Source organism: Hyaena hyaena, unplaced genomic scaffold, assembly GCF_003009895.1.
Source record: "Hyaena hyaena isolate Hyena2069 unplaced genomic scaffold, ASM300989v1 scaffold_456, whole genome shotgun sequence".
NCBI classification, from domain to species: domain Eukaryota; kingdom Metazoa; phylum Chordata; class Mammalia; order Carnivora; family Hyaenidae; genus Hyaena; species Hyaena hyaena.
In genome coordinates, this window is record NW_024081087.1 from 1,039,624 (window position 1) to 1,066,361 (window position 26,738).

The window sequence follows — 26,738 nt, forward strand, 5'->3', positions numbered from 1 at the left end:
CCTGCCTCTCCTTGCCCCCTGCCCCCCGCCTCTGTGTGTAGACCTCTCTCAGCCTCCTCCCTGCCTCACTTTATGAAACCCTGTCCTCCCTGCACTGCCAGCCCCAGGGGGACAGGGTAAGAGTGCCCCCACCCCCATACACACACACACACACACACACACACACACACACAGTGGACACGATGCGAGGACACAGCTGCGGCTCCAGGACCCCGGAGCAGGCTATACACTATCCTTGGCATTCAGGGCCCAGTCGGCACCTGAAACTGCCCAGGGAATGGGCCTCTCCTGGCCGGGCCGGGGCCAAACGCCTCGGCCTCCCCTCTCCTGGGCCGGCGTCGGGAGCTGGGGAGGAGGCGGCTTCTCTTCACTCCAGGCACTGCCTTAAAGAAAACGGGGGGCCGTGCCCACCTGGCGGGCCTCTGGAGGGTTCTGCCCATCTGCCTGTCTGGCCGTCACACTCTCCCTCACTTCTTTAGTATCAGCAAGTCAGGAAGGAAAGGGGCAAAGCAGGAAAATGGCTCCCAGAGCCCCTCCCCCAGAGCTGGACCGGTGGAGGATGAGGCTGGTACTTTCTAGAAACGGGGCCCAACTGACTCCTGGGACCCCTCCATGGCCAAGGCCTCAGGGTCCTCCCCTGACCTACGGCGGGGGCCCAGGCCGGGCATTGTGCATAAAGTGGTGAGGGCATGATGGGGACCCGGGCCCGGGGCCCCCTGGGCCTCCCTTGGTCCCACTTAGGCCTTCAGCTGGTGCCACTGGGCCACCGGCTGCCGGGGACGGGCAATCATGTCCTTCCAGTGCTTCACCTCCCCCGGCCCGCTCTTCCAGGACAGGTAGATCTGGGGAGAAAGGGAAGAGCATGGCATCAGTGACACTCTAGGAGGCATTGTTCCCTGCTCCCACCAGGGGGTGACACTCCATCTCCTCAATGACACCCTGAGATGATGATCACGGGGACCAAGGGGACTCCCCACAGTGACAACCTACCCTCCGAGGCTCCCTCCCGCCTCCTCCCGGCCAGCCTGACCTATTTTCCTTGTTGCACTTCCCTCTGGGAGCCTGGGCTCGCCTAGCCCTTCCTAATGAGACTCCTGACCTGTTTCGTGGTGGGGGTGGGGGTGGAAGGTGGGCGTGGAGGCAGTTTGTTCCCACGCCCTTCCCTGCCCTACCTGTTGGCCACTGTCAATCTCTCCCCACTTATGACTGCTCCTACCCCCTCAGCACTCACTGCACACTGAACCCCGGGCTCAGGGCCTTCTACACACAGATCATCATATCCTTCCCTGCGAGGCAGGTACCATAGCCCCGTTTGACAGATGGCGAAACAAAGGTGCGGAGAGTTAAGAGACTCGCCCGTAGCCATGGGATTTGTGAGTGGTGCAGAGGAATTTGAATCTAGGTCTTTCTGGTTCTGCACTATCAGCCCAGTCCTGCAGGCTTCTGCGTTAGGGGCGGCCTCGTGGGGCCGTGCACATGGTCCCCCAGCTGACCCCAGCCTTGTAGCTGTTAGCAGCATAGGGCTGCCTAAGCTACCCTTGGTTCGGTCAATAGAAGATAGAATGGTTTCAAAAGGAGCTATAATTGGTCTCTAAGGAATCCCCAACTCAAAAAGGCTAAGCTTCAAAAGAGGTTAGAAGTCGATATGGCTACGTGGCCCTTGGCCGCAGCTGGTCAAGGAGGGGGCTTAACACCAGGCTTCAGGCCCGCTCGGGACACAGGGTCCTGCTGGGGTATGGGTGACACCACCCTAAGAATCGGTCCCACCTGCGACCCCAGGTTGGCCAGTCATGCTCCCTGGGCCTTGTTAGATGGCAGGCAGGACTCAGGCATCCTCTCTGAGGCCACCTGCTTCCCCTTGCCCTAGGAGCTAAGTTCTCCATCCCCATCTGTCTGAGGCTTGCCTCCACCTTGGCCCCCTTCCCTGCGGGGATGGAGGCCATCCTTTCCCATCTACCCCCATTTACCCCTGGGTCGCGCCCCAGGTGATGCATATTTTTTCCTCACGTGCTTCTGGAATGTGTCCTTCACCTGGCCTGCCCTGACCACTGGCTGGCTTCCTGCACTGCTCCCGGTCAAAGCTCCGTGCCCAGATGGGACAAACATGCCCTTAGTTTCAAAAATAACTTTTATTACAACAGCAGCTAACATATACCTTCTAAGCACTGTGTGAAGGGGCACACTGTGAGGTCACGACTGCCTTTCACTGTGATAGGAGGAGATGGGGCTCAGAAGGTCATGGCTGTCAAGAGGGGGGTGCTGGGCCCAGGAGATCTGATTCCCAAGCCCAACCTCTCAACACTAAAACCATAAACAAACACAGGGACAGACATTTCAAAGTAGAAAAACGGAAGGGTTTGTGCTACAGAATCACATTCTGGAAAAACTGAAGGCTTTCCAGGATAAAAAAAATATGGATTTTTTTAGTAGGTGATGAGGAGAGGTCACTTTCTGCAAGGAGGGCACCCACATGTCCCAGGCAATTCTCACACCACCGGGTGAAGTGCTGTAGGGTTGGTACTATTAGCTCCATTTTGCAAATGAGGATACTTCGGGCGCCTGGGTGGCTCCATCTGTTGAGAGTCTGACTCTGGTTTTAGCTCAGGTCATGATCTCACGTTGTCATGAGTTCGAGCCCCGCATGGGGCCCTCCTCTGGCAACACGGAGTCTGCTTGGGATTCTCTCTTTCCCTCTCTCTCTGCTCCTCCTGCACTCGCACTGTCTCTGTCTCTCTCAAAATAAATCAATAAACTTTTTTAAAGACTGAGGACGCTGCAGGTAAAGGAGACAAGTGACTGGCCCAAGGTCACACAGCTTGATTTGAGGTGGGAACTGAAGCCAGGTGTTTGGAGTCTCACTGCAGCTCTTGACATTGCCCTGCACAGCTCGCCCTCTGAAGATGGGACCTGGGTGAGCTGCTCGGAGGCCCTTACCTTGCCTGAGGATCCTGTCCAGTAAACTCTCTTTTGGGGACCCAAGGCGCTTCTTTCTCCTGCTTCCTCCTTTCCCTGCCCTACCTACTGTCCTGAGCTGACGACCCACAGTAGGACACTTACGGGCAATCTTGTCCTATCCTCTCCTTTTCAGATGAAATGGAGGTCCAGAGAGGGAAGGGACCGGCCCTTCTCTCTCCTGCTGCTCATCCCTGAGCTAGCCCACTACCCCCGCTCCTTCTTGTGAGGACAGGTGCATCACCCCTCCCCCCAGGCCCCTACCTTGCCAATAACGTCATTGCGGCTAAGCTTGTCCTTGTCCATGACAGTGATGATGATGGTTGTCTCCCTCAGTTTCTCCGTGGGGATATCAAAGGCAAAAGACTCGTTGAAGATGGGGTTCAGGTTCCTCTTCATTGTCACTGTCTTCTTCTTCTCTACCCGCTTGTCCTTGTACATGAGCCACACCTTCACGTAGGGGTCTGGCGGATGGGCAGGAGAAGGGTCAGAAGGGCAGTGGTGGAGGCTCTCCAGGAGCCCCCCTCCTTCTCCGGGTGTGGAAACTAGGGCAGGAAGGGCTGTAAGCTTTCCCCAGAGGGTGAGGAAAGCCCCAAGCAACCAGGAGAGGGATCTGGGGGACCAGCGGATGGATGAACTGCAAGGGACCTCAGCCGTCACCCGGGCCCCATTGTGAACACAAAGAAGGAAACCAAAGCCCACAGAGGCCAAGCTCCACAGCAGGGTCCAAGCTGGGGCTGCAGCGCGGGCCTCCCACCACGATGCCCCCCTTCTCCCTGATTCTGGTAAGGACAGAGTCCAAGAGCAGGCTGCCCCTCCACGGTTCCAGAGGTGGGGTAAGAGGGTCAGGGGTGAGGGCCACAGCTCAGACCCCGCTGTCCCCATCCAGCACGAGCCTCATGTCCCCAGAACTCCCCAGTCCCTCCTCCCTCTGTGTCGAGGGGCCCCAGCACCTGATGTGCCCCCAATGTCCATGGCTTTGAGGTTCCGGGCTTTGATGATGTTGACGATGATGGAGTTGGCAGAGGGGTTGTAGCAGAGTGACAAGAGCAGCTCCCCTCGGCTCCCCTGGGAGGGATATAGGGGTGAGTCTGGGTTGTGGGGAGGGCTGTCCCCATAGGCTGTGGGGGGGCTATCCCCAGCCTTGCCTTAGCAACCCTGGGAGGGATGGGGGGGTGAGTCTGTGCTGGGGGGGGCTGTCCCCAGCCTTGCCTCGGCTCCCCTGGGAGGAATGGGGGGGTGAGTCTGGGCTGTGGAGAGGGCTGTCCCCATGGGCTGTGGAGGGGGCTGTCCCCAGCCTTGCCTCAGCTCCCCTGGGAGGGAGAACAGGAGGGCTCGGGGACTAGGGGAGAGGGGACAGTTAGAGAAGTCTCTGGCTGGCCAGGGTGCTTACCCACCCCCATCTGTCACCTCTGTCACACCTGGTGTCCCCTCATCTGACAGTTCTGTGCACCGCCACCGCCCCCCTCCCCCCCCCTCCCTGCATGGGGCCCTTGCTCCCTGAGCAGAGTCCAGGAGCTTTGTCACAGCTCGGACAATTCTCGCCAGTGCCCAACACCAGCACTGAGACCCAGGGTGGGAAGTCCTCTCCACTAGGTGCCCAGCTGCACCTCTCCCCCTCCCCCCCTGACATGCCAGGGGACCAGGACCAGATCTGCCGGCCCTGACCTGCCAGCCCCCAAACCGGGGACCCACAAGTGGGGCCTTACACTCCCATCGCTGCATGGCTTCAGATCCTTCCAGAAGGTCTGCATCTGGGTCAGGTCCACCTTGTTGAGAGGGATGGACACCTCCCCGATGGGGTCATTGCGGCTAAAGCGGTCATAGTCCAGGACTTGGAGGTAGAGGACCCTCTGCACCACCTTCTCGTAGGGAAAACCTGGGGGACAGAGAGCATATGGGTGAAGAGCGGGACGGGGCTCCGCGGGGCCTGGGCAGGGTGATGCGCTGGGGCAGGGGGGCACCGTGAGGGAGACAGCCGGTCCCGGGCCTTCCCGCTGCTGCCCCGCTGAGGCCCCTGGCATCAGACCAGTTCAGACCTTCCTGCAGCATCAGCAAGAACTGCCCCTGTCACATTTGTCTCCTTTGACGGTTCTCCAAGGTGGGTGGCATCTTGTACATTTCACAGATGAGGAGACTGAGCCCCGGACGGCTGAAATTACCTGCCCAAAGTCTCCCTGCTAATAGAGCAGAACAGGGACGATTTACTCACTCGTTTGTCACATGTCTGTCTTGGTGGCCGGGCAGCGGCCCCTTGCTCTCTGGACAGGTGGCCCTGTCTGAGATGGCCACGGCCACCAGAAGCCAAGCCCCAGGAGGGCTCGAGGAGGAGGAGGAGGCGGCAAGATATGGAGATAGGAGTGGACACTTGTGCTATAGGACTCCGCCTCCCGCCCCCCCCCCGCCCCCCCCCCCCCCCCCCCCCCCCCCCCCCCCCCCCCCCCCCCCCCCCCCCCCCCCCCCGGTGCCTCAGGCTGTCCTTTGTTGTTCCTCTACAGATCCTGAGCCTGTCCCCTTCTCCACTGCCACCTCCCTCATCTAAGCCACTGGCACATTTTGCCTAGACAGTCACAAGAGTTTCCACACCGCCCTCCCTACTTACACACCATCTCCTACCGTCCATCGTCAACGCAGCAGAGCGATCCTTTAAAAATAGAAACCACATCATGACGCTCCCTGCTTAAAGCCTTTCAGAGGCTCCCAGGGCACTTAGAGTAAAAGCTGTGTGCCCTGCCCTGGCTTCAAGACCATCTACACGGCCCAGCCCACTGACCTTTCTCTGCCCCTCCTGCGAACACTCTCCGCTCAGCCATGGGCTCTGGCCACACCAGCCTCCTTCCCAGCTTTTCAGCACCCAGTCTATCCTGCCAGGTGGCGCATCCGTGACCCACCCTGGCCTTTCCTCTTCCTAAGCAGGTCTCAGATTTCCATTCCCCCTGCTCTAAATTCTGGCAATTTTTTTTCATGCCATGCACCACGGGTGGTAACAGAGATGTCTCTGTTCCCTTGAGTCTGACTCCCACTAGGCAAGGGTTTCCAGGAAGGTGTCTTTGCCCTCAACTACCGGATCCTAGCACCTAACGCCATTTCTGGCACATAGTAGGCACTCGATAAGTATTTGTTTAAGTGAATCAATAACTGGAAGAGTGGATTAATGCCAGCAAAATGGACTGACAGAGCAGCCGGAGTGTGCCGGGGTGCAGAGGGAGATTAAGACCAGAGGGAGAGGGGCGCCTGGGTGGCTTAGTCGGTTAAGCGTCCGACTTTCGCTTAGGTCATGATCTTGTGGTTCATGGGTTCGAGCCCCGCGTCGGGCTCTGTGCTGACTGCCAGCTCAGAGCCTGGAGCCTGTTTCAGTCTGTGACTCCCTCTCTCTCTGACCCTCCCTTACTCACGCTGTCTCTCTCTCTCTCTCTGCTAGAAATAAAATATTTAAAAAAAAAAAAAAAAAGACCAGAGGGAGAGCCGGGGGAGGGAGCCTGCGGGATGGAAAGGATGGTGGGGGGCCTTGAGGAAGGGCTGAAGCCTGGGGAGGCTTGGTCAGAGGAGGGGCGGGAGGTGCGGGTCAGCCTGGAGGCCTGAGGTGGTGAGGGCCTGAACTAGGGTGTGAGCAGGAAGGAGGGAGGACACGTAACACCTCAGCCCGACTGGCGAAGATGAAGGGAAAGAAAGAGGTCTGGAGCATTCTGGCACGTTCGGCCGGACGCTAGAAGCCGAATTGTCTCTGAGAGGAGCAGGTGTGCTCGAAGAGGAAATCGCATGTTCCCCAAGCCCCCAGCCTCTGCATTTCTGCGGGGCTTCCTCCTCAGACCAAAGGGGGCTCTGTCTTGCTCATCTGGGAGCCCCCCCAGGGAACTGCCCAGGTGACCTTTGGCATCTATCCAGGTGAAACACATGAGGACAGGTGTTCTGGAAATGTTGGAGGCCCCAGGAGATCCCGCACCTGAGTCAGCCCTCTTCAACAGCAGAGGAGGAAGACTCTCATTTGGCAAACTCCTATTCATCCATCAGAACCCATCCTGAATGGCCCCCCAGTCTTCCAGCACTACCAAAGGGAGCCTGTAGTGGGTTCCTACAGCATCTGCCATGCAGCCTACAGCTTCATTGTCTACACGTCTGTGTCCTCCATTAGATCAGGAATGCCTTGAGAGCCAAATGGTGCCTTGCTCTTTTCTGCACCCCCGGTGCCAAGGACAGCACCCAGCCCATCGCTGATGCTGGATAAATGTTTGCAGAAGAGACCAGTGGACTGAAGATCTGCTCGTAAACCTTGCCCCATCAGCTGGCTACATGCACCTCTGAGTGAGAGAGCTGAGCCTCTCCCTGGCCCCCACACCAAGCTGGGGAGGAGAAGGATCCAGAAACACACAAGCACCCCTAGCTCACCCTCAACAATTTGTTTGAGGTGAGCTGGCCGTCACCTTGCAGAACGGGTGGGGTGTCCGATGGCTGGGACACCAGGCGGGGAAGATTCCTCGGGATGCACACTGAAAATTCTGGAACGCCAAGGCACCTGGCAGTTGGAGCTGCAGGGATTTATTCTCACTGGTTGAACCATATCAGGAGAGGGCAATGGCTTCTCTAAGTGGAGTCCAGGAACCAAAAAGGCCTGGGACAGAAATCACTCCCTGATCACACACCCAGCTTCCTGGTTACCTTGGATCCTCGGAAATAAGAGAGAAAGATGGCCTTCAGAGAGAGACTGCAGGAGAAAGCAAGGTCTCCAGGAGCCAGGGTGCATGGTTCAGAGCTGTTCCTATGTATCTGGATGTGGTGGGGGTGCGGGGGAAGTATGGGGGAAGGGCTCAGAGATGGGGACCCGACAGAGCATATTTAACAAACTGGTGTAAAGGGTTTTCTGGGTGCTGACTCACTGATTTGTTTCAGATCCTCACAAGGATTATCTGTCTTAGGGATGAAGAAACCATGGCACAGAGATGTTCAGGAACTTGCCCCGGGCACACAGCTAGGAAGTGGCAGAGCTGGGTTTCCAACAGACAGTCTGAACCACAGCCTAAGCTCTCGACCACTAACCTACGACTGTGCCCGGTGCGCCACCTCTAGGTCCCGTGGATGCCTCCCTTCCTGCCTGCCCTCAGGGTGAGCCCTGTGTGAGCTGAAAGCCAATGTGGGGGTCTAGTTCGGTTCCGGGCCCCTCTGGCCGTGGTGTGGCTCCAGCAGGCCCTATAACCTGATCTCAGCCAGACACAAAATGCCTCAAGTTCACTGGGCTGAACCACGTGGCTGTGTGGGCGGGTGCAAGCAGGTGTGTGAGTGCGCGTGGGTGCGTCCATCTGTGCGGGTGCAGCTGGGTGGGGCCGTGGGAGGGAAGAGGGGACTCTGGGTGGGGGCGGGGGGCAGCGCCAGCCTCACCTTCGAAGAGGAAGGTCTCGTTCCAGTGAGGATTCAGGTTCTTCCGCTTCACCTTGGTCTCCAGCTTGTGCTTCTTGTCCGGCAGCAGGTAGATCTTGACAAAGGGGTCGCTGGTGCCGCTGAAGTCCTTGGCCGGCAGCTCCTGGGCCTTCATGATCTTCACCGTGAGCGTGGACTCCTGGAAGTTGTAGCCGACACTGAACTGGATCCGGCCCAGGTTCTCCCGGCTGCAGCCCTCATGAGCTTCGTCCTCCTCGGAGCCTGGGGACAGCTGGGGGCGGGGGAAGAGGCCGGCGGGGTCAGGGAGGATCCTGCTTCCCCCAGGCCCCCGCCCACAGCCCCGCACGGAAGAAAGTCTCTCCGTGCCTGAAGCCAAGTCCCGCTGCTGCCAGCTGGCTCTCCCTCTGGGCACAACGTGGGGCTGGTGGTGGCCCATGTCCCATTCACACCTGGGCCAGGACACTCCGGTCACACAGGACCGAGGGGACCGAGCTGGGGCAGCCCCTGTCCTCGGAACCCCAGAGCAGTGTGCACCCTCCTCCCTGGCCTCCCCGGGAAGTCCTGGGCCCCCGAGCGTCCCCTTCCACAGCTCTGCCGGGCCCACAGAGCAGATCAGGGACATTGCTCCCAGCTCAAAAGCGTTTACCATGACATTTCTTTGGAAAGTGACTCTCTGGGGTTCTGAGAATGATGTGATTTACAAAATGAGAGAGTGAGGTTTCAGGAGCAGCACTGAATCTGTGTAGGGCATAAATTCGTGTAGAGATGCTAAAAAATTCAGGTTCCCGGGCCCCGTTCCCCAGAGAGCCTGGTTTGATGGCGCTGGAGAGGGTCTGGGCGCGGAATTGTGTAAATAGCGCCTCGGCTGTCTGTACCGCACAGCGGGGCTGAGGGCCGCTAGGAGGAAGGGCTCCATCTGCACTGATCCCAGGGGTGGGCCCAGCAGCAGACAGACATGTGGATGGTGGCCTGGGTGTCCCCTTCCCACAGTGATGTTGAACACCTGGGAAGTAATCAGGGGGAGGGTCTCCCGGCCAAGCCTTCTCAGCTGCGGCCGCTCACTGGGGATGCAGCGAGGTGGTTTCCCTGGGTCCCACCCCAGACCCGGGGGTCCAAGTGGCCCAGGCATCCCTCTCTCTGAAAGGCCCCCAGGTGACTGGAGGAGGGCCAGAGTTAGCACTCATGGTACCACATTTTAGGACACAACTGGTGGCCCATTGCCTCTCCCCACTTCGCTTGGAGGTCTTCCGTGTGCCCTGTCCTCCCTCCAGGCTCTGAAATACCAGATAACACAGATAATAAGAATATACATAGCATGTACCTACCATGGCAGAAGGCTCTTACATCACCTTCTTACTGAATCCTGACAACAGCCGGGCGAGGTACTTATCACCACTCTCTAGCTGAGGAGAGTGGCTCAGAGAGGTTAAGTCACACGGCCAAGATCACAAAGCAGTATGGAGCCTCTCTGACTTCAAAGCCCACTCTTTCCACCAAGGCAGGCTCGCATCTCAGGGCAATTTTGAGATACACCCCCCCCCCCCCCGCCGCCCCCACTCAAGCTAGTGAGGCCTCGCCTGCCCCAGGTGAGAAGATTTGAATCACACTCAGAGCGGTAACCACCATGCCGGCCTGGCCCTGTGCCCCGCGCCCAGCACTCATTTACTCCCTAGGACATCGGAAGGAGGCAGGCACCACCATGTGTCAGTTCGGTTGGGAGCACAGAGAGGTGATGGGCTTGCCTCAAGTCACCCCTGAGTGAACAAACACTGAGCTGAAACTCAAAGCCAGGTCAGCACCCAGCCATCGCGGGTGTCCCTCTGGCCCCCCTGACTCTGACACGCAGATCCAGCATCAGGCATTCCTCGGCCACACCCTGGTCCTGTCTGGAGCTGGCTTTCCTCCCCGTGGAAGAGGGTCCCTCCAGCTCCTACCCGTTGGCTACATCCAGGCGCCACCACAGGCGCACTGAGAGCGTGGCTCTGCTCCCCACGTCCAGTTTGGCCATGTGCTCCTTTCCTGTGCTGGTACCCGCCTCGCTCCCCATGAACCTTAGATTCTGCATCTGCAGAATGGGACCATGCCGTCCATCCCACGGGACTCCTGGGAAGGTTAAATGGGCTCATGTCCTGCTCTGCAGCCTGGGCCTTGCCGCTGTCCGTCGTGGGGCCAAGAGCCTGGGGCACGTGTGAGTAGGCAGGGCCAGCAGAGACACCCCCCCCCCAGCCCCTCCTGTTCCTTCTGAAGTTTGGGTGGAGTCCCTGGCGATCAGAGCCCAGGCGGTCCCAGCCCCATCTGAGGTCCCTCCAGTCGCTTGGCTCTTGGTTCCCAGATACGGTGGTCTATGTGTGTGTTTGGGTGGGGGGGAGCCGGAGGGAGGCCCAGGCTGCTCCTAGCTCTGTGTCCATGCCCTGGCTCTCCCAAACCACAGTCCTAAGGCCGAATTCACCAGCCGGGGCAGCTTGAGGAGCTGTGTCCATGACAACCAGACTGGCTGCCCCTACCATGGCCCCAGGGGAGGCACTGCCTGAGCCCTGCTCTGTAGAAACAAGCATCAATGCCAGAGCGGGGTGACTCAGAGAGGGGTGTGGCCTGGCATTCCCTCTGACCCTTTTCCCTCAGTCCCGTCCCTGGGCCAGCTGTGGGGGCCTTGACTCTGGACCGCAAGCTCCTGACAGCCAGGGCCTGCTTATCTTCATCATGAATGACCGTGACCCATCTTTGGCCTAGGGTTGGGCAATGAGACCTTGGCTGAGCCCTGAGCCCATGAGAGGGCCCTGAGGCCTGCACAGCATGAGGCTGTCAGCTCCTCCCTGGGGGCAGCAAGTGGCAGGCAAGCTGGCTGGGAACGGGCAGTCCCTTCCAGGATCCTGACTACCAGGACGCTATAACCCATTAGGAGGCTGCACAGGGAGGCAGGATGGACCGTGGCAGGGCTTGTCTATGTGGGTGCGGAAGACGCACAGGAGGGCAGAGGAGGGCCAGGTGTGCAGGGGCCGAGGTGGGGAGGCCCAAGGGAGACCAGATCTGGAACCAGGAAAATACGATGCCCTGGTCTAGATCCAAGAGAAATGCAGACTCGGGTCCACCTCAGGTCTGCTGACCACGAGTCAGTATTTTTTTTTTAAAGTTCTGTTTATCAAAGTTATCTCTATACCCAGCACAGGGCTCGAACTCAGGACCCCGAGATCAAGAGTCACGCGCTCTTCCGCCTGAGTCTGCCGGGTGCCCCTTGGGAATCTCCATTTTAGCAAGATCTCCCAGTGATTCATTCACGTGCATATCACGTTGTGAGAAGCTCAGAAGAGCTGGGCTAGTAAGGGGCACTGGAGGTGGATGGTTAGAGCTGCTGGAGCCTATGGGGCAGAAAGAGGGAGGGCCTGGGGGCCCCAGGGCCTCAGGCGGTGTGGCGGTTGCAGCACCAGGCCTTGGGCAAGGGAACTCTGACCTGGATGGTGTCAGACTGGCAGTGGCTTGACAGCCTACACACCTGCTTCTTTTTTTACAGGAGGGACTGGGTTGGGAACCCAGGTGTGGGGAACGGAAATGACTTGTCCCAGGTCACATCCAGTAGGAACACAGCAGGCACCAGGTTCCCAACTGGATGTCCTAAGCCTCCCTGGGGTTTCGGAGCTGCCAAACCTTTGGCTGGCTGCCAGCTGCAAACCTCCGGCTGCCCCAGGGCAGTGAACCTGCCCTGTGGCAGCCCTCCTGGGGCTCTTCGGTGAGCACAAGTGGGGCAAATGGCCGTGCCTCGCTCCTGCCGCCACCAGGGGGCGCAATGCGGAGCTTCAACCTCTACCTCGGTGAAAACGCCGCAGAACCACTGGGCTGCGATCCCGGTGGAGTGGGGTGTGCACAGAAGGCCCTCAGGAATCAGGACCGGGGGGGGGGGGGTTCTGGCTCTCCTGTCATCTTGGAGCCTCGGCTGGCCCCCAGCGATGGGGGCGGGGGTGGGGGGGTCCCCAGGAGGGGGATATGAGACCAGGTCTACTGGGAGCTCCACGCACCCCACCACTCAGTGGGGCACCTCTCCCAGAGAGGGGACGCGTGATGCCCCAAGCCGTTCCTCTGACGACCATAAAAATATCTCACATGAGTAGGGTTTCTTAGACCCCCACTCAACCCAGAAAGAGACTGGAGAAGGATGGGTATTCTTCTTCTCACTTGACCAATGAGTAAACTGAGGCATAGCCTGTGTCGATGAACAAGCTGAGGAAAGAACCTAAGCCTCGCTCACTCAGTCACCACACTGGTTTCCCTTCCTGGGTGGACAACCCCCACGCTGTCACCAATTGCCACACTCGACCCCAACCCTGCCCCCGCCTCCCTCCAGCTCCTGCGTGGGGCCCAGGCCTCCTGCCCTTCTCACCATGAGCATCTCACTGGTGAGGGAGTTGACGAGGTCCGAGACGGAGGAGCGTGGCTCGGTCCGGCGGTCAGACTCATCGTGGGGGGTCTGGCCGGGCACAGGGGCTGTGTTCACCGCCTTCCCTCCTGCAGGCAACCTGGGGGTGGGGGGGAATGCGAATGAGTACGGGGCGGGAGGTGGGCTGGGCTGGGCACCTTGGCCTGGGTGGCAGCAAGGCCTTCTCTGAGCCCCAAGCAGCTGCCACGTCCCATGGGTCAGCAAGAGTTATGCTCTTGTCCTTGGGGTAGGTCTGGTTTTCCCCTAAACCAGCGTTCAGGGCCCACCTCCCTCACCTCAGCACAGCTCAGCGTGACTCCCCTGTGGGTGCCGTTTTGGTGGGTATTCCCATGCCTCCTGTTCCCCCAGAAAATTCCCCGCCATCCAGTCACTGCTTGCAGGGTAGTATCTGAGCGTGGGCCCCTCCCCAGAGGTCCCTGTCACCCCTGCCTGCTCCGACCCAGCAGGGGAGGCTCCCCTGGTGGCCCATCCAGGTCACCCCTCTGCGTCATTAGCCTCTGCAAACACGCCCCGAGTGCTAGCTCCCAGAGGCCACACCTGTGTTTGTTCAGGCTGAGAACACAGGTGCCCTTCAGACTGACCAGGTGAGGTCAGGACCGCCGTCCACACAGCTCTGGCCAGCAGAACTTTCTACGAGGACAGCCGTGTTCTATATCTGCACTGTCCATATGCGGTTACCGGGCATTGGAAGTGGCCAACGCGACTGAGAACAGAATGTTTAGTCTTGTTCGACTCAAACGAATTTAAACAGCCACCTGGCGGACAGGGTGAGACTACGCCCCCTGCTCCCCAATCCCCCACTCTTCTCTCGCTCTGAGCACTGTGAGTGCGAGAAGGCTCTCACCCAGGGTCAGAGAGAGATGGGGCCCCACCGGGAAGCCCCAGATCTGACCATTCCACGTACAACCCCGACTCCGCGCTGGTCCCAGGAAGCTGGGCTCTCTGGCCCAACAGCTGGGTGGTGCGCCCAGGCCCCATGCAGCTGGGGCTCCGGAAGGGGGCACTGAAAGCCTGCCCAGGGACCAGGCTGGAACATCTCATGAGAAGGAGAGGTGGCGTGGGCAGCGAGGGAAAGACGGGAGACTGGCAGCGTGGGGCTCAGGACAGGTTACAGTGGAACAGCTTGGAGAGTCCCAGAGCCACAGCATCGGAAACACACACAGGCTAGACACACACCCTTGGCACGGACCAGCTGTCAGCACACAGTTGGCCACGAGGCAGACAGACATGCACGGAATATGCCAGGCCCTGGAGGGAAGATACCAGGATCCAACAGCAAGGTGTGCACGCGCGCGTGCACACACGCACGCACGCACACACGTGCACACACACACATACACAGTGGTGCACACAAGCCCAACAGACACTCAGGGGACCAGGGAGAGACTGGCACAGCAACAAGGCAGGTAAACCAGAGCCGTGAGCTGAGACGCACAGCAATGTGCACACTTAGATCCCGAGAGGAAACATTCAGGGAGACCGAGGCATGCCAAGGTGTGCGCGTGAATTGGGACAAACTGAAACAGAAAAAGCAGGGAGCCGTTTCGGGGACAGACACACGAGAATGAGACGCACACGCGCCCGCTGGGAGAACGCGGCCTTGCCTCGACAGCAGGAAACACGCACCCCCCACCCCGCCCGGAGACGCACCGGGGTCCCTCCCAGAGGTGCGGCCACAGCCACTCGCATGCGCGCGCGCACACAGGGACACACACTCGCAGACACGTGCGTACGCAGACAGGCGCGGGGAGGAAGAGGACACTGAAATAGCTGGAGAGGTAAAGTCAGGTTAAAAATAGAGTGGGACAGGAGGAGAGCGCCAGATTGACTGCTGAAGGTATGAGAGAGTCGGAGTTATTCTGGCCACACCACGGCATCAGCACAGCTGCAAAGCAGCCTGGGTAGATGGTCAACGCCACGGAAGCTCTCGGAGGTCACAGGACAGAGAGAGACAGAGAGACAAGTGCACAGAGAGGCAGAGGGAGAGGCGGAGGGGCCCGTCACCGGCCCGGGGACATCCCTGTGAGGAGCAGATGGGAGGAAGGAGAAGGGAGACAGAGAGAGAGAGAGAGGCCAAGAAAGGTTAGTCGGAGACTAGTGAAGAGGCTGCAGGGTGCACAAGGGGACGAGCGAGGCGGCCGAGAGGAGGGGCAGAGAGGAGGCGGGGACACACACCGGGACAGAGGAAACATGGTGGTTTTGGGGCGAGGAGAGCGATGGGGGTGGCCCGGTCCCCGCCCTGCCCCGCGCCCCACTCGGGTGGGGGTGGGGCCGCGGTGGAAACCATTTGGATCCCGAGGAGCAATGGAAGGGATGGCAGAGAGCATGACGTGGGGATGGATGCGGAAGGATGGGTGAAGGCAGCAGGCGGCATGGGAGCCTGGGGCGGCCCTGGCCTCCTTCCTTCCCTCCCTCCGGGGTCCAAGAGCATTCTGTTCTTGGGACCCACGGTGCTGAGGCCCAGGGACTGGGAGATCCTGGATGGGGGGCTTCCAGGGCACCAAGGATGCTGGGGGTAGGTAGTGACCAACCTTCCCACCTCCATGTTGCTTGCTAGATGGACCCCTACCTCGGTTGGGACTTGGAATGGCTGCTCCTGCTTCCGGGGACCCCTGCCTCCCAGGTACCCACTGCTGACAGAACCACTCTTGACCCCAGGCATCCAGCCAAGGGGTCAGCTGGACGGGAAGGAAGGGGATCGGGGCAGAGGGGCAGACTCTGGGTCTGGGGGCAGAAGCTGACCCGAGCCTCCCATTCCAAGGTCCAAAGAGCCAGGAATCCTGACGAATGGAGTACTGAGGTGCTGGGTGCCCCAGGGGTGGTGCCAAGGCCAATGCCGAGCTTGGGGATGGGGACAGTGGTGGGAAGGAAGCGCTTGGTTCTGGAGACCCTTGTGGGGCGCGGCCCAATCACCCGGGAGATGCCCCAGAGGCCGTGAGATGGAAGGGGTGGGCGTGACCAGGTGGCAATGGCACGTGTCCACCTGGAATGTCAGGCAGGGTAGGGGCGAGGGCCCAGGGCCTCCACCTCCACCTCCACCTCTCCCAGGAAGGCAGGGACGGCTGATGTAAGGATCAGAAGGGATGGGCGTGTTAGAATACGGAGGGAGACCTACATGGCAAAGAGGTAAAAATAGGCTGTGGGTGGAAATGGAGCCGGCTAATGAACACATGGGTGATGTGAAATCTCGTTTCCAGCCTGCGTCTGCTCCCTCACGCTTCACACCTTTCCCCAGCAAAGAGCTCAGGGGCGCGGCGGGCTTCCAGAGGCCTCAAGCCCTCTCCCGCGGCCTCTCATCCATGACCCCTGGCCCCTCTCTCCTTGGCACTCTGGCCCGCCCACGGCCCAGCCCAGGACTTCTGTGGCGCCAGGTGGCTTGGAGGTGGCAGGCTCTGTCCCCCCCCCCCGCCCCCGCTCCCCAGGACACGGGCTCGAGGGTTGACGCCATCTGTGTGCCACTGAGAGAAAGAACAGGTCTCGCTCTCCCCTCCCACTCTCTGGGGATTTCTGGCCATGTCCACCATAGACATGCAACAGGAAAACAAAACAAAACAAAACAAAAATGAGAGGGCTGGTCTCCAGAAACCACTGGAGTGACAGGCAAGCAGCTGTCTAACTCCTGGCCTACCTTCCGTAACCCACAGGAGCCTGGGGCAGGCCTTTCCTGCCCCGAGGGCTTCAAGGAATGCCAGGATCCCTGCCCAGTTCACAGGATCAGCCGGGTGCCCCCACCCACCCACCCAGTCCGAAGGCCGGCTCCCTCATTAGAAGCTTAGCATGTCTGAGCTGGAAGGGGCCACCCTATCCACTCTGTTAGTCAACAGATGAGGAGGCAGAGGCTCAGCAACTCGCCCAAATTTGCAGAGCGCAGCTCTGGCACTACCAGGGGCAGAAGGTAGGCATCCTGGCTGTCGGCCCACACACTCCCCTGCAGGGCTTTGGTCTGGCGAGAAGCAACCTGCTCAAGGTGACGAGCCCTCCCTTCATGACCACAGCTGTGTGGCTGGCCCAGCGTAAGGCCAGGTGACAGGAGGGGGCCAGAACGGGTGCAAGATCACCCCGCCTTTGTGGCCCTGCCCGAGCCCTGGGACCTCTGGACCTTTCTCCCCATCTCCTTCCCCATGAGGGCTCCATGCCCTCCCTGAGACAGGAGGCACCACGAGGTGCGCCCCTGAGCTCCTGACGGCCAAGACTGTGGACGGTGAGAGGCCCAGCCCTCTGCTCGGCCTGTGCTGGGGCCATACGGGCCATTCCTGAGGACCAGCAGCGGGGCGCCTGGTCACAGGGAGCCTGACCCGCACCTGCTGGCCGCTCTCGGCCCCTCAGCCTGTTCCCTCCTCCTGCCACCGCAGGCTCAAGGCTGCCTTTCCAGTATTTTCTGGTCACCAGGCCTCTCCCATACCCCCCGACCCTCCCCCCCGCCGTGGGGTTCCTCTTCAGTCAGCCAAGCAGCTCGGCCACACCTCTGTAGCACCCCTGCAGCAGGGGGGTGGGGTGCTACCAACACCCCAGCGGGATCTCCAGGCAAAGAGGGGGGTTGAGGTGGTGGGGATGAGGGAGAACAGGCTGCTGCCCCTTCCCTACATCCCCCCCGCCCACCAACCACCAGAGAAACGGGGATTTCGGGGTTAGGGGTAGGGCAGAGATGAAAGATGAGGGGCAGCAGAGGGGAGCCAAGCAGGGAGATGGGGCAGAAAGGCTGGCTTGCTCCGGGCGAGGGCAAGCATGCCCGGGGAGCAGGCTTGATCCAGAATGGCCCCAGGACGGCCACACTGGCCTCGGGCCCACGGGATCCCCGGGGGTGGCGTGTGTGAGGGCACCAGCCGGGGAGGGGGCAGTCCTCCCGCTCCGGGATCGCCGAGGGTACCACCGCCTCGTCCAGCAGCCGGGCCGGGGCAGGTGGAGGCAGGCGGCCTCTCCACGCCTCCATCTCTGCCGCCGCCGCAGGCCCTTGCCTGTGGTCGTGCCTCTTGTCCCCCTGAGCGTTCTGGTTCTGCTGGGTTCCTGGGTTTTGCAGGTCAGGGATATTGGCAAAGTCATCCTGCTCCGAAAGCCCTAAGACCAAGGATAGCACCACCATCCTGCCTTCCCTGCCCGAGGCGGGCAGCCCACCGGCCGGCGGGGAGGAAACGCGGAGGCCCCGTAGGCGGGGGCGGGCGGCAGGGGAGAAGGAGAGAGACAGAGACAGAGACAGAGACAAAGAGAGAGAAGAAACAAGCGTAAGAAACTGGCCCTGCAGGAGAGAAACCACACTTTAGCACTGTCAACGGTTGTGGAACGGAGTGGGGTGGAGTCAGGGAGGGAGGGGAGGAGGGGAGGAGGGGAGGCTCTGCAGCCCCAGACCCAGCCTGCCTTGGGGGCGTAGCAAGGTTCTCAGGAGAGAATGGGGCGGGGGCTGGGCAGAGAGACCTGCTAAAGCAGCGTGTGTGTGCAGAGAGAGAATGGGCCCTGGGGGCACGCAGACTTTCCAGGTTAATTCATCACCAGCTGAACAAAGGTCTGAGGCTACTTGCTCTGACCCTCTGGGCCCTTGAGAGAAGAGGGAGGGGCTCCATGTCCATCTTGCTTTGAGACTCTGCAGGCAGGTTTTGGCTCCCAGGTGGGAGGTTCTTAGAAAGCTTGGAAATCCAATGGGCACGGCGCCCTGTACTCATGGGAGCCCCTTGTACAGACATCTGTGGGTCATGGTCAGCCAGACGTCCTTGACACCAGGAAGGGTCCCTGGACACACGGCCCATCGGAGGAGAATGGAGGTCCCTTCTGACCATCACAGGCCTTCTCTTGAGTACCCCCCTTCCTGGAGATCTGTAGAGTCTTTTGGGTCCAGTTTTGGGGACTCATCCCTGGAGAAGCAGTCCAGAAGTCACCAAAAAACAAAGGCGGAGAGAGGGCCACACGCAGGAACCTGGCAAGGTCTGGTGAAGTCCTGCAGGCTCACGTGTGCACGGAGGGAGGTCTGGAAGAGGCTGTGGCCATCCTGCTTCAAGGGAGGCTCAGTCCAGGCAGATAAGCAGCTGCCACGTGGGGCAAGCAGTGTGGGGCCAGAGGTCAAGGCGTGATATTTATCATACTGGGCACTCTCAGAGAACCCCTGGGTAACTGCGGGGTCACCCAGCATTTTCCAGGGACCAAAAAATGACCTGTTGCCCCCCAAAGCCATCAGAGTTCACGGGCATTTTCTGGAGTTCATCCAGCGCTGGGTCTCTCATCCAAAGAAAGAGGGGGGATCTTGGATGCGGCCGGCAGGAAAGCATGTGTCTCAGGAAGGGCCGAGGGAAACCTGGTAAGCCTGATGGAATGTTCTGGAGGGTGGGGGGAAACCTGGGTCAGGAAGTCTGCCACTTCAACCACAGTCCGGGAGGGCAAGGTCTAGAGGAGAAGAGCCGACTGTGGTTTTTTTCCTAGAGAGGTGGTCAGACAGGGAACTAGAGCAGGTGAGAAGTGACACTTGGGGGTGGCATGGGCAGGGGGTGCTCCGGGGAAAATGGGAGATGGCAGTGAGGGAAGCTAAGTGACTGCCCCGCCTCCTATGTCAGGCATCCAGGCTGACCCTCCATTCAGCTTCCAACTTTTGGGAAACAACTCCACTTCCCTCAGGAAGAATCCTCGTTTTCTTTGTTCTCTGCCCACCGGGACTGTTTCAGAGTTGGTAAAATTCCATTTGGCTGCTTGGGAGCTGGTTGAGCTGGGGGAAGGAGAACCCAGCGAAAACAACATGTTTTTCCCTGGTTAATGCATTTTTCAGATACTCCCTTTCTCTCTTCTTAAAAACAAAACGGCTCCTCTGCATAAATTCCCAATTTGTCATTCTCTCCGGCAACACAGGCTGCAAGGGTGAGAACGAGGGGCACGTGGAGGGTCTGGGGAGAAGCTGGCGGTATTGGGGGCGGGAGGTTCACACCCATTAGGCAGGAGGAACGGCCACCCTCCCGGGCGAGAGGGGGTGGCCCTCCCGCCCTGGCTCTCTACCAGGAGCGGCATTTGGGGCAGGAGAAGGGCCTCAGAAGCACACCAGCGAGACTGGAAGGCAGGGGTCAGAGGTGGGCAAAGTACAGCTGGTGGCCTGTCTTCCTACAGCCCACAAGCTAAGAATGGCTTGTGCGTGTTTAAAGTGTTGCTTTAAAAAATGTGATCGAGACCACGTGTACCACAAAGCCTAAAGTATTTATAATCTAGCCCTTTACAGAAAAAAAAAATCACTGACCCCTGCTGTGAGGAATGACAGAGGCAGGGTGGGGGGGCTGGGTGATCTCTAGAGGTGGCAGGTGAGGGGCCCAGAAAGCCAGAGGTGGGCAGAGGAGGGTGGACAAAGGATGCTGTTGCCTGAGTTCCGGCTCGTCAAATACCAGCTGACCTGGGGGGTTGCAGAGGGTTCAGAAGGGTTGGTACACAGAGGCTTTCCTGCAGCCGGGTCCTTTCTTCCCAGGGCCTGGGGACGGCCCTGTGCCAGTGTGATGGCTGCCAGAACAGGAGGCAGGGTGATGGCTGTGCAAGGAGTAGCCTGAGCTCTGGAGGGGCCGAGGGGGGCGGGGCCCTCAGGCTCCCAGTTCTGTTCAAGCCACAGCGGAACCGATTCCCTCCACTCTCCTAATTCACGCCAGTGCCAGACAAACCGCCACCTGGAAGCCAGGGGGCTCTGCTGGGCGTCTTGTCTCATGCAGGCGCCGGCTGGATCCCCAAGGGTCCTTGGGTGGGGGAGAGCCCCCGCAGATGTGCTGCCTGGATTTGCCAAGTAGAGTCACAGGCAGCGTGTACTGCCAGGCCGGGGCCACAGGCCACTTGCACGGGTGTGGGAAGCAGGGCCTCTTCTGTCGGGTGGCCTCTGCCAGGGCCCGCACTCCTGTCTGCCCTGGAGGCCTGGAGCCTCAGCTGGAGAGGCAGGAGGCTTGGAGGGACCTGCTTGCCTTTAGGATCCCCACATCTTGCCAGTGAGCTGGGCCTTGACCTTGGCCTTCCCTTTCCTCCTCCCTTTCTCCTCTCCCAGGCTTAGTGCTGGTCTCTTGCTCCATGAAAAGTGCTCCCAGGAAGACCTGGGTGATGGGAATAATCCCCAGAGCCTGGAAGGAAGGTCATGTTAGGCCGGAGGAGGTGACTGAGACCAGGGACCAAAGCCCAGGTCTGCCCTGGGCTCTCAGAGTGATGGCAGAGAGAGGGTGCCCTGGGCAGGAGCCCTATCAGTGAGGGGGGTTTCGGGGCAGCGCCTGGCTGGGGGCGGGGAGTGGGGGATGGCTAGTCAGATACCCACGGTGTGTGGTTACTTTCCAGACTTGTACACTTGAAAGGCTCTGATTGAGAAAGTACGTTTTCTCAAGCTTTTGGAGGGGGGGGGACATCTGAGGTTTGTCCTCAGGATGGGTCATTCTGGGAGCTGGAGGACAGGTGGCTGTAGAAGGTCAGAGAGGCAGAGGACAGGGCTGGTGGCATGGACAGAGGAACTGAGAGGGAGGGAGGAAGTGGGGGGGGCAGGAAGGTGAGCGGAGTCGGGTTACAGGGAGGAGGTTATCTAGAAGGTTGGAGGCAGGGCCAGTGCCCAGGTTTGGGGGAAGGGGAGGCTGTCAGGGAGGCCAGGAGCAGCCTGGGACTAGCGGGAAGAGGAGGCTGAATGGGCAGCCTCAGTGGCATTGTCTAGTGCCCCCCACGGACTTTTAGTGGAGGGACCTTCTCCGAGCCCCGGGAAGCAACGAGGTAGTAGGAGGGAGCTGGGGTCCTCAGAGGGGTGGCTCAGATAAGAATCCTTACATGGTGGGGGGGCTTCAGGCAGGAGCCTCCAGCCGCAAGAGGCTTGGGGGGAAGGGGTTGGCCGAGTCTGCTCCAGCACCCTGGCAGTGAGGGCCAGGACTCATGCGGGGCCAGCCACTCCCAAGGAGATGGGGGGGAAGAGGCTGGGTCAGGAGGTGGGGGCCGGCCCGCTCAAGGGGGGGACTTACAGGAAGGATTTCATGTCCAAGCCTCGGTTTCGAATCTGCCCCACCACGTGGTCCCAGCTGCCCGGGTTGGAGCGGCTACGGCCGCCGCCGGCCGCCCGGTACTTGGAGCCGGCCGAGGCGCCCTGCCGAGCCTGGCCCCGGCCAGGGGCCCGGGGGTTGGGGCCCGGCGCCTGGGCCGCGTGGGCCTGCAGCTGGCCCAGGCTCTGGCTGGTGGTGGGCTGGCTGGGCGGCCGGCCCCGCTGGTGCTGGTTCAGCGGCTGCTGCAGGCTCTGCTGCCGCATCAGGGTGCGGGGTCGCTGGCATTTCGGCTCTCCCGTGGAGCTGGGGATAGACTCAAGGGTAGTGGCCGTGGACAGGGTGGAGTCCTCGAAACTTGGGGCGGGTGGAGGAGAGGAGAGAAAGGAGAAGCAGGTGAAGGGATCACAGTGGAGGAGAAAGAAGCCAAGGGTCAGGACTAGGAGGCCCCAGCGCAGGGCACGCTCTGCTGGACCTCACCAGGCCTCCGTCACGGTTGTCGCCGCTGCTGTTGCCGCCACCACCTCACCCGGGAGGCCACCAGACCCCTCCCCCGAGCCCACCCTGCGGCCCCCCCAGGTCAGCCCGGACCAGCCCACCCTCCGGCCTCGGTGGGGCTGGTGCCCGGACACCTCTGTGTCCGAGTGGCTGCGGGAGCTGTGGAGGCTGGAGGCTGCGTGGTGAAGGCGGCCCCAGGGCCCTGTGCCTGCCATGTAGGAGGGAGGTGCTGCGTTCTCGCCGGGGACCCCAGGAAAGTCTGCATCTGTGATCTAAGTACGGCTGGCCTTTGGAGACATGAGGACATCCAGGCCGCCGCAGGGCTGGCCTAGTAAAGCGGGCGGGTCTGGGAGAGCCAGCGATTCGTATCTTTGGTCCATGGAGGCTGGGGACCGTCCCCCACCTCCCGACCTCTGCGGTATGGCCAGGGCCGCCCGCCGGTGCAGATCTTTGGCCCTCCTTCCAGGCTTTCTCATTTCTAGGTCCAGCATCCTTTCCTGATAGCTGGGGCACGCCTCCCCCTCAGGGAAGGGGGCCCCAGGAAAAGAGCAGATGAGGCGAGAGCTCCGGAAACACTTCTCCAGCCACTGACTGTCCTGATGGAAAACAGGGTGACCATGCACTAGCAGGAGGCCACCCTCCTAACATCCCTGAAAAGTGCCGGTAGGGGGGCGAGGACAGACAGGGACCAGGACACGGCTGATTAGAGGTAGTATGAGGTCAGAGTGACCCGGGTTCAAGCCCCATCTCTGCCGCTTCCTGGCTGTGGGACTTTGGAAAAGTGAACCCACCTCTCAGTTTCTTCATAAAACCCAGGTGAAAAATACTCTGAGCTGCCTCGGCCCCAGGGTGGCCACGAGGACCTGATGAGGTCTGGCCCAGGGACATGCGTCTTAGCTAATGCTCCCCGCGCCAGTGGTACCCACGAACATCTCAGGAGATGGAGGTAGGAAGGGTTGGAGATCTACCCCCCACCCCCACCCACCCGCTTGGTCCCCAGGCCAGAGACTTCAGCACATCCCACAGGCAGGGCCAGAGCTCAGAGGTCCCAATGTCCTCCTCGGTCATCTCCCTCCATCTCCCAAACCAGTGGTCTAGGGCAGGGGCTGGCAAACTATAGCCTGGGGGCCAAATCTGGTCCCCACCCGTCTTTGTAAATAAAGTTTTCCTGGCACGCACGGTCAGTAATTTACATCCTGTCTATGGCTGTGTGACAGGCTTGAGGAGTCCTGAAAGTGACTATGTGACTTGCAAAGCCTAAGTGTTTCCCATCTGGCCCTTTACAGAGAAAACTTGCCGGCTCCTGGTCTAGGCCCACAGGGCAGCCTGAGGGAGGGGCCCCAGGGCCTTGGAGCCGCTTTCACCACTGCAACCAGACCTCAGCTTTGCTCATCCCGAGCCTACCCTGGGAACCAAAGCACAACAGTTAGGCTGCCCCTGTGGGCCGAGAGAGAGAGAGAGAGAGAGAGAGAGAGAGAGAGAGCGCAAAAGGAGAGAGAGTCAGAGAATAGGAAAGAGAGAATGAGAGAGAAAGAGAGAGAGAGAGAGAGAGAGAGAGGCAAAACGTGGCTGGGGTCCTGGAGGGGGCAGCAGCCTTTGCCTGGCTCAGGTCTAGAGACGGTGCCACCACCAGGGACAGGCCCAGGCCTGGCCAGCCAGGTGGACCCACAGCTCCCTGGGGTCAGGCTGAGGCAGGGGAGGACGATCCTCGGACGGCCTCCTCCTCCTCCTCCCTGCTGGCCTCATTTTGGTTTCCTATCACATCCAAAATTAGTCCAATTTACAACCTCTCAGTCACAGGAAACTAGAAGCGGTGCCTGCAGGCCTGGAGCCAGCGGATGGCACGGACGCTCTGGGCAACCTGGAGTCTGTGGCTGGACCAGGCTGGGGGAGGGCGGGGTGCTGGGCCTGGCTCTCTGAGGGGGTGTGGGGCTTCCCTCCGAGGCCTTCCCAAGGCTCTGGGTCAGGGCAGAAATCCACGTGTGTTTCCCCAGGCCACCAAGCAAATGCGGCCTCTACACTGGGGGCCCTCGGTGGTCCCAAAGGCAGGAATCATGGGCCTTTGGAAGAGGGAATCATGAGCCTGATTTGAGGGAACAGGACAGCCCACAGCTAAGAAGGGGTCGGGGCTGCTGGTCTTCTAGGTGAGAGGCTGCTCCCTTCGCTGGGAAGGAGGCAATTCTAACAGCTGAAAACGGAGCCTGCATCCCAGTGGGTGAGGATGGTCACAGTTCAAAGGATTTAGAGCCTGAAAGGGCTCAGCTATGGGCAAATGGAAGGTTCTAAAAGCCCAGATGAGAATAAGGCTGCCCCATGTGGAGGAGGAGAGAACAGGCTCTCTGCTGAGAACAGGCGGCCAGCCCTGTGTCCATGACCCAAGAGAGGTGCGTTGGCAAGCTCAGAGAGCTCTTAAAAAGGAAACGGCCCTTCTGCCCAATGTCCAGACCACCCTTGCCGGAAAAGAGAAGCTAGCTGGGGCTCGACAACCCAACCGCCAGGAACACACAACCCAACCGCGGACCGTGGGACAGCTCGCTGCCCAAGACTGGGACAGCCAATGGGGATGGCTGAGGTGAGGATAGACCAACGGCGACAGCCCGGCTGCTCGTGGCGGCCTCGCGGAACGGATGGTGACATGGTGCAGGCAAGAGTGGGGCAAGCCGATGGAGGAGCCGGATGGTCAAAAATGGAATGGCTTGACCTCTGGGTCTAGAGCCATCTGCTGGCTGCAAGAGGGAAGGCCCGGTGGCAGATGAGCAGCAAACACAGGCTGAGAGCGGGTGGCTCCCGGAGGGGGGGTGGGGATGGGATGGTCCAATGGCTGAACAACCACAGGGGGATGACCTGAGGCGGAGATGCGGCGGCCAGTCAAAGAGGATGGGATGACCCCAGGACTGAAATGAAGCTGCCGCGGGGGCAGAAAATGGAATGACTCGGTCACTGGCAAGGAAAGAGACTGATGAGGGCGGCAGCCAGGGGGCAGAGATGCGACACCGGATGGCTGTTAGTTGCGTCCGATGGCAAGGATGACTGGCAAGGATGACGGGGCCTCGTGAAGGGATGGAATGAGCCAGGGGCCGAGGACGGCACCTCTGGGGGGCAGCAGCGGGCATGCCAGGGGGTCCCGCTGCCCGCCCTGGCGGGGGGCGGGCCCGAGCTCACGGCTCCGGCGGCCACGGGGCCATCACTCACTTGGACAAGTTGAGCTTCCCTGCGGCCAGGTGGCTCTGCACCGTCCGCCAGCGGCCTCTCCCCGCCTTGCCGCCGCTGCCCGGCTCGCTGGGGGCAGCCCCGCCGCTTCTCAAGGCGTCCTCTCCGGGTGGCGGCACCGGTGCCGGCTTCTCCCCCAGCCGGCCTTCCCGCTCCACCGCCAGCCCCGCCGGGGCGGCCACTTTGGCGCCCGACAGGAGGGTGCCACTGGGGGCACGCAGGAGGCGGGGGGTGGCGGTGGGGGGGAGAGGGCAGGCCACACGTGGGGGTGGGGGAGGGGTGGGAGAGGAAGAAAAACAATGACAGATAAAAGGAAGAGAGAGACAGCGAGAGAGGAGGAGAGAGACAGACGGACAAGAGACAGACAGAGAGAGAGAGAGAGACATCAGCACTGCAAATGGGTTAACAGCAGAGCCTGCAGAGAGGAGAGAGGGGACCGGGCGGGCTGGGGGGTCGGAGAACAACGCACCACGACAACGGAGGGGGGGCCCCTCCCCACCGCCTGGGGCAGGGGCGGCGGGGGTGGGGGGAGGGCAGCCACCTCCAACTCTATCCCACAGGACAACGAAGGGTTAACGACGGAGGAAGAGCGGGCTGTCCAGGCCAGGAGGCCCCAAGGCAGGGAGAAAGAGAAAGCCGTGTTAGTCAGAGTTCATCACCACCACCACCGTCACCGCCAACACCGCCACCGCCACCACGACCACCGACCACCGACCACCGACCACCACCACCGAACAGCCAGGGCAGCAGCGCACAGCAGGGGGAAGAAAGCGAGCCACACCGAGAGGGAGGGACCGAACGGGCAACCCCATCCTGACTGCACGGGGGGGGGGGGGGGGGGGGNCGGGACCAGCTGGGGGTGTTGTGGGCGGGGGGCGGGGGTGGCTGCGGAGGGGCTCTCTTGCGTGGCTGGCCCTGGGGGAGGGAGCGGGAGCGGGGCAGGCAGGCGAGGGGAGGCAGGAGGGGTTGCTCGTCTCCATGGTCAGCCTGCCCATGGGTGCATGGGTGGGGGTGTCCGGGGAGAGGAGCAGGGGGGGCAGTGAGGGCCGGGAGGAGGAAGGAGGGCGTGCGCGGAGACTCGGTACATATGATCAAACCAGGTAAAGTCACTCACTTGAGGGACAGTCGTGGGTCGCCATAAGGGGCGTAGGGTGAAATGTTTAGAATAAACTCCTTGGGAGGGTAGGAGCTCCATTTCTGCTGCACTGTGCTCTCATTGTTATTCCAAAAGTCTCTGTCTAGATCGCTGGAGGGGCAGAGAGAGAGGGGAGAAAACAGGGAGATACAAGGAGAAACAAGAGCTGCAAGTCCTGTGGGGGCAGAGGGGGACGGGG

The 26,738-nt window shown here is 60.6% G+C and overlaps 1 protein-coding gene across 5 annotated transcripts in view; it reads right to left on the reverse strand.

The window, feature by feature from the left end:
* The window catches only part of SYT7 (synaptotagmin 7), a 60,544-nt gene continuing 33,806 nt past the window's right edge, over nt 1-26,738 (reverse strand). Inside the window, exons 4-13 of one of the 5 annotated variants that reach the window (XM_039253526.1) lie at nt 26,519-26,650; nt 25,387-25,611; nt 21,682-22,053; nt 17,710-17,844; nt 12,698-12,833; nt 8,326-8,596; nt 4,662-4,831; nt 3,906-4,020; nt 3,217-3,416; nt 1-842 (exon numbers count right to left, since the gene is read on the reverse strand). In XM_039253526.1, the coding sequence (XP_039109457.1) occupies nt 738-842; nt 3,217-3,416; nt 3,906-4,020; nt 4,662-4,831; nt 8,326-8,596; nt 12,698-12,833; nt 17,710-17,844; nt 21,682-22,053; nt 25,387-25,611; nt 26,519-26,650 (1,861 nt within the window). In that variant the 3' untranslated portion in view covers nt 1-737. The remainder of the gene's footprint in view (nt 843-3,216; nt 3,417-3,905; nt 4,021-4,661; nt 4,832-8,325; nt 8,597-12,697; nt 12,834-17,709; nt 17,845-21,681; nt 22,054-25,386; nt 25,612-26,518; nt 26,651-26,738) is intronic. The other 4 variants (XM_039253527.1, XM_039253528.1, XM_039253530.1 and 1 more) reach the window with 4 other exon arrangements.